Genomic DNA, 12,592 nt, shown 5'->3' with positions numbered 1-12,592 from the left:
TTAGATTATTTTTATTTAAAACATTATTTGAGAAATTTTATACACTGAAATTTACCAAAACTTAAAAAAAATTTGCTTTTTCTTACTATCCGAAATAATTTTTTATAAAAAAAAATTATCATGTTGCTCAAAAAAAATGAGATTATCTGTATCACGTGAAAATACTGTAATTTTATTGGTTTAAAATTGTGAATCGTCACGTGTTCCGGTATATCGAACCATTTTTATTATAACCGTTCTGTTATTTGTTCCGTTATAGCTATTATCGAGATTTTACTAATAAATTCCGTTATATCAAACTTATTTTAATATATGTGATTTGGTTCCGAAAAAAAGTTCCGGTATAAGGCCAGTTCCGGTTTATTGGGGTTCCGTTATATCGGATTTCACTGTGTATATGGGAGCTGGTTAAAGTTCAGTTCGGATGCGTTATATAGTGTTTTATTATAAAAGTTCATTATATCCCATAACCGACTTTTTATAAAAGTAATATACTGTACAAAGTTCTTTCAATTAAAATAAAATTTTTCTTTTAATTTAGTTAATTAGAAATTGATAAATAGTTCAATTTGTTTTATCATAACGTTTAAATACTAGTTAAATAAAATTTAACCTTCTAAAATATTTATTTGAATAAAAAGATTAAAATTATAGTTAAACACAGTCCCATTTTTCAAAGATTTTTGATCATCATCAAAAAAATCACGTTAAATTACTGTGGAAGTCTTCGTCACTTTTCCAATAGTATTTTAAAAAAAATTTATTATCATTAATTATTATCATTAAATATTTGATTATTTGATAATACATAAAATTTATAATAATTATAAATTACTAAAAAATTTGGTAATATTTAAATTAAAAATAATCTATAAACTAAAAAAAAAAATGTATCGTGTGTATATTTTTATATTTAAAGTGAAATAAACTATGCTTGCTTTGATTTTTTTCTATCAGATAAAGGATTTAAAGTATATTTAATCAATTTGAATGCAATTCCAATAAGTGCAAGAATGATAATTGATAAAACTCCATAAACGTCAAGATTATTTGCTTTGATAAATCCCATTCTAGACTCAGCAGGAATCCATTCTTTTAAAAAGCCATCATCTAAATATTCATCTAAACCACTACTATATAACATATATTCAATTAAATCGGCTGCTCTGTATTTTCTATTACTATTAATTCTGGCTAGATATTTCATTCTCTTTGAATTCTTCTTTATATGCTCATCTTTTAATAAGAAATCGATTTTATTCAAAATATCATCATTGACATCCAAAGCATTTTTATCAACTGATAATGCTATACCGGCTGATTCTAATCTTTGAGCGTTACCCATCTGATCACCACCAAAAGGCAATATTAACATGGGAGTACCAGTATAAAGGGATTCATGAGCACTTCCTGCGCCTCCATGGCTAAAAAATAATTTCGTATTGGTGTGATTAAGTACAGCGAATTGTGGTGCAAATTTTGTAACATGAATATGCGGATGTATATTATTTAAGATTGATAAAGTTTGAACTTGTGTACCATCAGTAAAGTTTAATGATGGACTGAAATCATCTTTTGATGTCTCAGATAGTGCCCAAACTACACCATCAACAATTTTATTGTTGATTACTTCAACAAGTGATTGTAAAATTTGGTTGTTATTCTCGATAGTTGCGCAGAAACGTGTACCAAAAGCTACGTATAAAACTCGTTTGTGTCCATCTATAAAATCCGAGAGTTCAGGCGTAAGTGGGGGATATTCTTCTGATAATACTGGTCCAATTTCCTATTAATTTAAAAGAATGAAGAAAATTAATCTTTTATAATTTTTGCTAAACTTCATATACTGTACAATCCGTTCATCATCCGCCGTGGAAGTATCCACCGTCAGTTTAATAATCCGAAGGAAAAGTCCTCGAATCATTATCCATCGAACGGATTTAACGTACGGATCATTAATTACCTGAACATTTGGTGCCAAAGATTGTGGTAACTTTAAGATAAAAAAAAAGGTTATTATTTTTATGAGATAATTTTATCTAGTTTGTTGAACCAATTATAAAATGTAAATTACCTCAAAACCGAAGAAAGTATCAATCAAAGCTAAGGAAACTTTTCCCGATACCGATTTTATATTCATTTGGTCTCTTATGTCATTTAATTGACGCGTAAAAGGCCTATAAGCATAAGCTATTTGTAAAGGTTGTACTAAAGCACACCTAAACCTCTCAAAAAATGGTTCATTTTCTAATGAGATATTACAGCCGAACACTGGATCAGATTTATATGGTTTAGGCTCCATCACTAAACAAAAGAGATTTTTTTTTCGTTAATTGAGTTTTGCTATTAAAAAAAAAAAAGAGGAATATGATTATTTATAATTACATTGCATGAATGAAGTAAAACCAACAACAGGTTTATTTAGATTATTGGCAACATCTATGCAAGGTTGGTTTACAAAAGCGTCACAAATGAATAAATCAATATTATTTTCTTTAGCAGCATTCTTAAATTTTTCATAATTTACGTTGTAGGCAGCTGTAGTTAATTCCATAACACGGGCCAATGATCTATAATCGACGTCTTCTTGAATATCTCTATTTTTGGCAGTCAGGTACTTAGGTCCCAATGTGATTTGTTTCAGACCTGGATATTCCGATGACGGTTCATAATTTCCTGTTGTTAATAATATTACCTATGAATCGAGAATATAAATAGGAGAAACTTAGACCGACGATCAAAACCAGTATCACGTAGAATAAAAGAAAAAATCCTTACGTTGTGACCTCTTTCAATCAATATAGTAGCGACATCTAACATTGGTTTAAGATGGCTTCTTCCTCCAACGTAAGAACCGACCAAAATATTTTTAGGCGAACGCTCTATATCAATATTTCTAGGAACATAATCTTGCGCCACGGCATTAACGTAGACTTGATTTAATAATAGGACGAGTATCGGTAATAAGAAAATAAGATTTTTACTGATCATTTTGATGTTTAAATTTGATATTGGTATATTGAATCGAATCAATAAAGGTAAAACACTGCTTTATTTATACGTATTTGTTTTTATGCTGATCGATTTTAAAATGCAAAATAATTTATTCGGTCAATTAATATCCCGAATTATTTAACCGGAGAAATTTAATAATGCCTATTTTACGCAAATTATCGCCAAAAGCGTCTAATACTCGGATTGTCGTCTCATCACGTGATATGACGTACAAATTTTAAAGATAGTAATAATCCTACTTGAGTTTCACGTCTTTGACTTTTCTATGTAGGAACGTAAGATTCCGATAGCAAATTTCCTATTAATTCAAATATTGGATGAGATATTTTTAAATAATTTTTACTACAATTAAGTTATATTTGTTCTTATTTAGTTTTTAAACCTTTAATAAGCTTTATTTGAATCTTTTTAACGCTTACAATCTTTGTTAATCTTGTACAGTTCCTATCAATACCATATATTATACCCATAATGAAAATTATGAAAGTTGTTGTATTAGAAAAAAAAGAATAAAATGTCGATCATTTTCTCCTAATTTTAAAATATCCATTTATACAATTTCGGTTTAGCGGACCGAAAATCCGAAAAGATGATCTTTACATTTTATGAATAAGTAACATGTGATAAGCATATAATATAATTGTCTCAAAAAAGGCTTTAATGGTAAAACAAATTTCTTTGATTTATCTGATTATGGATCTTTCATGGAAGGTCTTCTGTTTTTTATCTTGGAATGATTTTGATATGTTTTGTATCTTATATGAATTTATTTTTAAATATTTTATTTTACATCATGTTGCAAAAAATAATTTCATATATATAATTTTACTATACGATTGTTGTTGAAATGGTGAGTCGGGTAAATTCATATCAGGAGTCGGGTAAATTCATGTCAGTCGGTTAATTTTCGTTGCAAATACCATTTTAAGTTTATATTAAAATTATTAAAATCAATAACACGGACAAATGATATATACTGCTTCAGCTGATTCTGGGTCTATTGTTGTTAATTTTTAGTTAATATCAAACATATATATGAAATGTCGATTTGGGTCAGGTGATAACTGACGTACAGTACGTCAAATGAAAATCGATCACTTATCACATAAAATTAAAGTAAAATTGAACATTAAATTTTCTAGTCTTAATAATTTTTTTTATTATTAAATAAATTAATAAATTTTATTATCACATCATTCAAATTATTTATTGCCCGAAGTGTGGTGAAGGATTTTCAAACAACTCAAAATCAATACAATGTCCGTCTGGCCAATACCTAGTATATTACGAGATTTTTAAGTAAATTTACAATTTTCACATAAATCAAATTAGTATAAATTATCATAATATATATAATTTATTGGTTACGGTACATTCACCGAAATCCATTTTGCCGAAGCCATTTCGCCAAAAGTGTATTTTATCGAATCCATTTCACCGAATTCCATTTCTCCAAATGGACATTTCGCCGAATTTTAGCTACAACATTCAAGTAAGGGGATGGCCAGAAATGACGTAATTTAAATTTTAGGATTTTTGACCCCCCCTTCCCTATGTCATCATTCATTTTAGGAAATGTAAAATTAAAACACAATTCTGGCTAGAACTATATTAACTACAAGTGTCTAAAAATGAAAGGTGTGTAACATCATCATGGTCTTAACCCCCTCCCCCCTTAGGAAATGACGTCATTTCTGGCCATCCCCTAACTGATATTAATTGTTAAGCAATAAATAAATAATTTTATTTTCCTGAAACTTATTCACGAAAAAGTAAGTAAAAAAAAAGATTAATGTATTTATTATAAACAACGAGGTAAATTTAATAAATCTACCAATTCAAAGATTTATCTAGAAAAGATTTCTTTATACATTTAGTATAAAAACAATATAATAACAAAATGAAATAAATATTCTTTGGTGAAATGTCCATTCGGCGAAATGTCCATTCGATAAAATGGCTTCGATGAAATGGTATTTCGGCGAAACGTCCTTTTGGCGAAATATCTCTTCGGTGAAATATCCCTTCGGTGAAAGGGCTTCGGCAAAATGAAGTTTCAGTGAAAAGACTTCAGTGAAATGTCTGGATACCAATTTATTGTGATATACAAATTCACTTCAGTTATTAATAAAAGTAATTTCATTATAAAAATGTGTGTGTGTGTGTTGGTGATATACGTCAGGTATCAATTTAAGAAAAGGTCACAACAGTCCATTATTAAAATGTGTAACGAAAGAAAAGGAGGTAGGTTGACGAAAAAGAAAAAAAAATTAAAAAAGGCAATTCGTGAGAAAAAAAGTTTATTAATATCAAATGATGTCATAATAATAATTCACATGATCAGGTGAAATCACCTGCTAGTTTTTTTCAATTATATATTCCTTATCGATTTTTTAATTCAAGTTATTTTCCGTCACTTGACAAACATGTGCTCTTTTACTTACTTAAACAAGATAACAAGATGACTTTCGTAATTATATTGAAGAAGTGATCATTTGGAATTCTTTGATTAAATGGGCATCGAACAAACAACTGAATTAGAGAATAAAAATAATGAAGAGTTAACTGATGAAGACTATGAATATTTATAAAATACGTTAAGTGAATGAGGCTATTATTCCAATTAATATTTATGATGAAGTTATGCCATATTACTTAGTAGAGAAATCAAAATTATATATTTATGATTCAAAGATTATCAAACAAGGGTTTGTTAATGTAATTACTATTATATTGATAAAAAAGTATCAGAAGATTCAACTGTGTATATTCGTGCTGAAGATGATCCAATATACAAATTTGAACTTATTTATCGTGCTAGTTGGGATTCATTTGGAGATATTGGAGATATTAAACGTAAAAGAGTAGTAACAGCAAGTTCAATTTAATGTTTATTCCTGAGAATGTATCTTCTTGGAGAAAATATTATGAAGATAAATTAATAACAACTAATATTTATACAATTGAAGAAGTTGAAGCATATAAAGTAGTTAAATTATCAAAAGGAAAGTTATAGAACGACCTTTACCTTAAAAAAATATAAATAAATTATTTTTAATATTCATCTACATACAATGTAACCTCATATACAGTATCAGGCAACGAATCTTAATTTGTGTTAACAATAATTAAAAATTTTACGCTATAAGAATTCTGCTATTAGATACAAAATAAATGAATCTATGTATAGTTAAGGTTACATTATTTGAACAATTTAGTTTTTATTAAATATTCAGCGATGTCATCCATCTGTCAAATAAGCCATTTAGACTATTTAGACTTCACCAAAAGTAGTAATATTTTGAAGGAACGTGTTTACCTTCTTCTAGACTATTGAACAATGAATATCTGAAACTCTATTGTATGACCAATAGAGCTCTCCTTAAAATTATGATCGGCTTTACCAAAATTATCCTGGTTGTTTACTTAACTTGATTTCCCGATGAAACTTGCTTGATTTTATTATTTATGAAATATTAAGTAGGTAAGAGCCAATGTAATTGCAGTATATTTTTATTTCACAAGGCAAACATGCATATGGTTATATAATCATGCAAACTTGCTATAAGCCAAATACTAGCCAAATTCAGAGTAGATTATCAAAATAAATGATATGACATCGCCATCGAAAAAATATAATTTATAGTACACAGTGTGAAAAAAATATACTTGATCAATCAATGTAGACTCCTTATAAAAAGATTAAAAAGGTTTAAGCTTTAATTGAATAATAGATAATCTTAGAATTGTGTAAATTGTGCGACTCAAATTGTGCGACTCAAATTTGTGGCTTACAATAATAAATAGAGACTATGATTTATGGTACCTTTTTTCCAACATTTCAATATTTTTAATATTTTTGAAATATGTCACAACTCGTTGAAGATTGTCTTAGGATTATTTTTACTGAATTGAAATATGTTCCAAATTCTTTATATTCATGTATTTTGGTGAATAGATTTTGGTGTATTATAGGAGTACAAATATTATGGGAAAGACCTTATGAGTTTCTTCTTAATTATATAAATTTTAAAAAAGTTTCTTATTATATAAGGCATTGTGAAACTTTACAATTTATTAAATTTTATAATACAATAATTAACTTATTACCAACATCTTCAAAACGGTTATTAATTGAAAATAATGTTATTTCAATTTCATCTCCTTTTTTAAATAAACCATTATTTAATTATATTAGTTTTTCTTCCGAAATTTCACAAAAACTTATCAATGATATGGGACTTGGATTAATTAAAAAAATAAATATTTCTAATGAATATCAGGAAAAATATAAAATATTGGAACAAGAATATTATAAATTATTTATCAATAATTGTAAGAATATTACAAATTTTCGTTGGTATACAACATTACCCTTATATCAATATCCTGGAGCATCAACTTGCTTTTCTCAACTTCGTACCCTTGTTATTATATGTAATCAAAGTTTAATTTCAGATAATTTATTAGGAATCGCGCAAATTTGTCTAGATATTGAAAATTTGGAATTATGGAATTGTGATAGAGATAATCCGGGATTAATCAAATTTATTGAAAATCAAAAAAATTTACAATCACTTTACTTACATAATAGTATAAAAAGTGGAAGGAAATGTATACAATTAAGTGAAATAATAGAAAAAAAAGCAGTTACATTAAAACGATTTTCTTTAGAGAATGTCTTGCTCTCACCAAAATTCTTACCATCATTGATAAATTTAGAGCAATTAAAGCTTAAAATTGAAATTTATTATTATTTATCAGAACAAGATGTACAAGATTGGAAAAAGTATTTATTAATTGCTTCTTTTCCAAAACTACAATATCTCAAAGCACAATATTTACCACCTCATGGAGTTTGTAGGTTAATTGAAAATTCTCAAAATATTAAAGAAATTGATACATCGAATAATTTTCGAGGGGAAGATGCTGTATATAATATAGAATTATTCAAAGTAATTGCTAAAAATTGTCCAAATATTGAAAGCTTAAATGTTAATACTTATTTGAAAAATTTAGGTGGTATTAAAGAAATTATCTTAAATTGTAATAAATTAAGAAAATTAGACATTTATATAAATTTTGAAGAAGATGATGGCGATGATCATGGACATGAAATTATTTGTGATGAAGTGTTAAATTATTTATTAAATTATTCATCAAGAAATTTTGATGAATTTGCCTTTAGTGAATATTGGAGGTTTTCAGTTAATAATCTAAAAAATTTTTTTGAAGGTTGGAGAGGTAGAAAACCAATTAAATTTATCACACATTTTGATAGATGTTATTATTTTACCCAAGAGCATGTTAAAATTGTACAGAAATATTATGATGAAGGAGTAATTGATAAAAATACTAGATTTTTATATGGCGTGAACGATTATTAATGTTATAATTATACATTGTATTTTTTTTCATTATATATTCTATTTTTCATTATATATACATATATTCTACTCTTTCACTAATAAGTTATAATTAGTAATTATTAATAAAATTGTTTGTCTTTATGGTAAGTTGTGTCAAAAGTACAATATATGTTCGCATACATATACAGTTGTTGTGAATATGAATTAACTAGTAAAATGATTAATAATATATAATTGTGGCTTATAATATGTAGTCAATATGATTTATCCCCTATAGATAAGTAGCACTGATGTATTCACTTATATATAAACTTTATACGCATTGGTTGTAATCCCATTGACTTTTTTTTTCATCAAAACCACGTAAGTTGGAAGTTATTTTATCAAATTTTTAATTTTATATGACCTATCTTTTGTATTATTACTATTACATTGATAAAAAGTGAAATCATTACGATTACTAATAAAACGTATTGTTGTGGACCAATCAAATTCACTTCTGTACTTATAATAGAAAAGGTCATCTAATTTTCCACTATTAAGTAATTCATTCTTCCATATGGCTTCTGTGCATTTCTCACGCCAGCCTCTATAATCGCCCATTATCAATCTTTTTTTCCAAAAAAGATTGTATTCTTTTACAATTAGCGCTTCGTCAACAATTTCTAAATTATATTTTATCTTCAAACTACTTTCAGTATGTTTTTTAAGATATGTATTATTTCTTTTACCTCTTCTTCTATCATTTCCTTTTTTTCATCATCGTAACTTATAATTTCTATCTCATTATCTTTCAAAAATTCTTTAATAAAAGTTGATTAAATTAATAAAAATTCTTGATCAAAACTCTTAATATAATTTAGATTTTTAAGAAAAATATTTCACATCCTGTGTTTTTATGTAATTTTTTATTTATTTTAACATAGTATTTTTTTTATGTATAGATATTATTATTCGTCTTTATGCTTAGATCTAGATCAGGGATTGAACCTTTAACGTACAATTATTTTTTGTTTTCTAGGATCCATAGAAGCAATAAATTTCACTAAACTCAACCTAGGTACTCATTTATATTAACTTGCTTTCTACATGGTTAATTTTACTAATAATATTAACAATTTACTTTAATAATTCGTTTTTATAGATAAAAACAACTAAAGAAAAGGAAGAGAATCCACAGGTTAAACTGACGCATTGACGCTGCAATCCTACAGTAAGTATGATTTTTATTTTATTAATTTTTTTTTTCTATTTTTTCTTTTTGAATAAGTATATATATTTTTTTACTTAAATAAAAAAAATTATGTCAATATTATAAGATCATAATTTATCTAAATTTAAAGCAAAAATAGTATATTGATTTCAACTCATTTTATCCTGTTTGCAACGCAACAGGCTACAGCTAGTATTAATAAAATAAATTCAGTTCAAATTTCAAAATTACTTGATATTACTGTATATTCAACTTTTAAAATCGATATTTTAGTATTCATCTGTATTTTATCAAAAATTTTAAAAAAGTGATAAAAATTTGAATTAATATTTCATTACAATTATTAAAATTAAGTATAATTTTCATATAACGCCATTTTTTTTTAAGTGTAACCGAGCGAAAAATTGTTTGTTACACATAAATTATTAACTAGTGCTCCTACCGGGTCGGATTCGGTCGGGTTTGGAGAATATATCCGACTCGACCCAGCAAAAATAGAAATGATCCGATTTTAACCCGACCCGAGTATATTTAATTCGAATAACCTGGGTTAAACCCGAAATTTTAGTAATTTTCATTGCTGTATGCTTAGTAATATATCAAAAATATTTTTTCAAACATAATTTCTTCAATAACGCAAGGTAATTGATCTAAAAGATGATCATATAGGTCACACAACTTTTTATTATTAAAATTAAAGCTAAGCACGAATTTAAAGATATCTTCAATTCCTGTTTATTTATTGCTTTATATTTGAATTATGAAATCGAAATTGTATCACTTGCTTTAACAGAAATTTGACTATATTTTATGACTGCCAGGACTCTAAACACATGCATGCTCTAATTGTATCTGCTTTAAGACTACATCTTTTTGCAGCTATCAAATCGGTTCCACTGGCAAATACTCTTTCTACTGGAACGCTGGTTGCTTTATTAATTATCAAAATAAACTTATTAGCTAATGTAATATTAATAATTAATAATAATTCATACACATATCTGTAATTGCAAGGTGTCTTTAGCAATTTTCGCTATACTACCTCATTCATCTAACAAAATTATATAAAATTAATTAATATTAACGCGTAATCAATATGTGATCAGTGATTTTAATGATTATCCGAGTCTAATTCGGGTCAAAACCCGAGTCAAGGAAATGAATAACCCGACCCGACGGGTTGGGTCATGCGGGTCACGGGTTATTAAAATTGTTAGTACCGACCCGATTTAAAATTCACTTATGGCAAGCCGAGCTGGACTAAACTATCAGGCATTGGGCGGTTGAAAAATCAAGCATGGATTGACAAAATGTTACACCGTGCCTGACATTTTACCTGTTCATGCTTGATATTCATCTGTCCGTGCTTGATATTTATCTGTACGTGTTTGATATTTTTATCTGTTCATGCTTGATGTTTATCTATCACGTGCTTGATATTTTTATCTGTTCATGCTTGATGTTTATCTGTACGTGCTTGATGTTTTATCTGTACGTGCTTGATGTTTTATCTGTACCGTGCTTGATGTTTATCTGTACGTGCTTGATATTTATGTACGTGCTTGATGGTTTTATCTGTACGTGCTTGATAGTTTTATCTGACCATGCTTGACATTTTTATCCGTCCGTGCTTTATGTTTTTATCCATCTGTGCTTTATGTTTTTATCCATCTGTGCTTGATATTTTTGTCCGTCTGTGCTTGAAGTTTTTGTCCAACTGTGTTTGATTTAATCCAACTATGTTCGATAATTTTATCTTTGTCAAAAATTAGTTTCTTTGTCAGCACAGGGTTGATATATTATCGGTCACATGTTTTTAAGTTTAGCGTAGTTTTAAAAAAAATTTTTTTTTTTATTGGCTTTTTTTTATAAACAAATTTTGTAGAGAATTTTTATTTTTAATATAGGCAAAGGCTTTGTTTGGTAGAATTTCTTTGGGAATTTTTTAATAAGATTTTTTTTGATAAAAAATTTCGTTAGAAAATTTTTTTCATTGATAGGGACATTTCTGAGTTTTTTTTTTTGATGATAATTTCGGAGAATTTTTTTTAATAAGATTTTTTTTTTGACATATACTTAATTTGTTGGAACAATTTTTTTTTTTAACAGGAGAGATTTTTTTTTTTGATAGAGAATTAATTGAGAATTTTTTTTTTTGTAGAAAATTATTTGAAGAATTTTTTTAATAGGGAAGATTTTTTTTTTGATAGATAATTTCGTTACTAGAAAATTTTTTTAACAAGTGAGATTTTTTTTTGATAGAGAATTTCGTTAAGAATTTTTTTTTAATAGGAGGGAGTTTTCCTTGATAAAGAATTCTTTTGGGAATTTTTTTTAATAGTATTTTTGACGGAGAATTTTATTAGAGAATTTTTTTTTTTTTTGATAGAAATTTCATCATAGAATTTTTTTTTTAATAGGTAAGATTTTTTTTTTTTGATAGATCATTTCGTTAATAATTTTTTTAACAGGAGATTTTTTTTTTGATAGAAAATTTCGGTAAAGAATTTTTTTTTTAATAGGAACTAGGAAGGAAGTTTTTTTTTTATAGAAATTCTTTTGAGAACTTTTTTTTAATAGGTAAGAATCTTTGAATTTTTTTTTAATAGGGAAAATGTATTTTTTGATGGAAGATTTTCGTTAGAAATTTTTCTTAATCAGGGTTATTTTTTTTGATTGAGAATTTTATTAGAGAATTGTTGGTTGAAAAGCCTTTTTATTTTTTTGATGGAGAATTTTGTTAGAAGTCTCAATAGAAAATTTTATTGAAAATAGTTTTTTTTAATAAGGGTATCGAGAATTTTGGCTTGAAATTTTTTTTTTTAATAAAGAATTTCATTAGAGATCTTTTTTTTATAAAAAATTGATTGAAAATTTATTGGAAAATTTTTTATTAAATTTTACAATTTTAATAAATTTTTACTCCTCTTCATCTTCCCATCACTTCTTTTAATCTTCCATCGCTCCTTTTCGTCTCCCATCACTCCTTTTCGTC

General features: G+C 26.6%; 2 protein-coding genes across 2 annotated transcripts; one reads left to right on the top strand and one right to left on the bottom strand.

The window, feature by feature from the left end:
- Positions 1-928: 928 nt before the first annotated feature.
- OCT59_005908 (uncharacterized protein) lies at positions 929-2,991 on the bottom strand (the record flags this gene model as incomplete). Its single annotated transcript, XM_066140926.1, has 5 exons — positions 929-1,786; positions 1,964-1,993; positions 2,075-2,304; positions 2,386-2,695; positions 2,779-2,991. The coding sequence occupies 5 exons, from the start codon at positions 2,989-2,991 to the stop codon at positions 929-931; spliced, it is 1,641 nt and encodes a 546-aa protein (XP_065997767.1).
- Positions 2,992-6,881: 3,890 nt separating this feature from the next.
- OCT59_005907 (uncharacterized protein) lies at positions 6,882-8,402 on the top strand (the record flags this gene model as incomplete). The annotated part of the gene is made up of 1 exon (XM_025310278.2): positions 6,882-8,402. One exon carries the CDS (start codon positions 6,882-6,884, stop codon positions 8,400-8,402), a length of 1,521 nt encoding a protein of 506 aa, XP_025183905.2.
- Between the last annotated feature and the right edge of the window lie 4,190 nt (positions 8,403-12,592).

This window comes from Rhizophagus irregularis, chromosome 14, assembly GCF_026210795.1.
Source record: "Rhizophagus irregularis chromosome 14, complete sequence".
NCBI lineage: Eukaryota > Fungi > Glomeromycota > Glomeromycetes > Glomerales > Glomeraceae > Rhizophagus > Rhizophagus irregularis.
The sequence above is the reverse complement of the archived record's forward strand: the minus strand, read 5'-3'. Positions and strand labels throughout refer to the sequence as shown.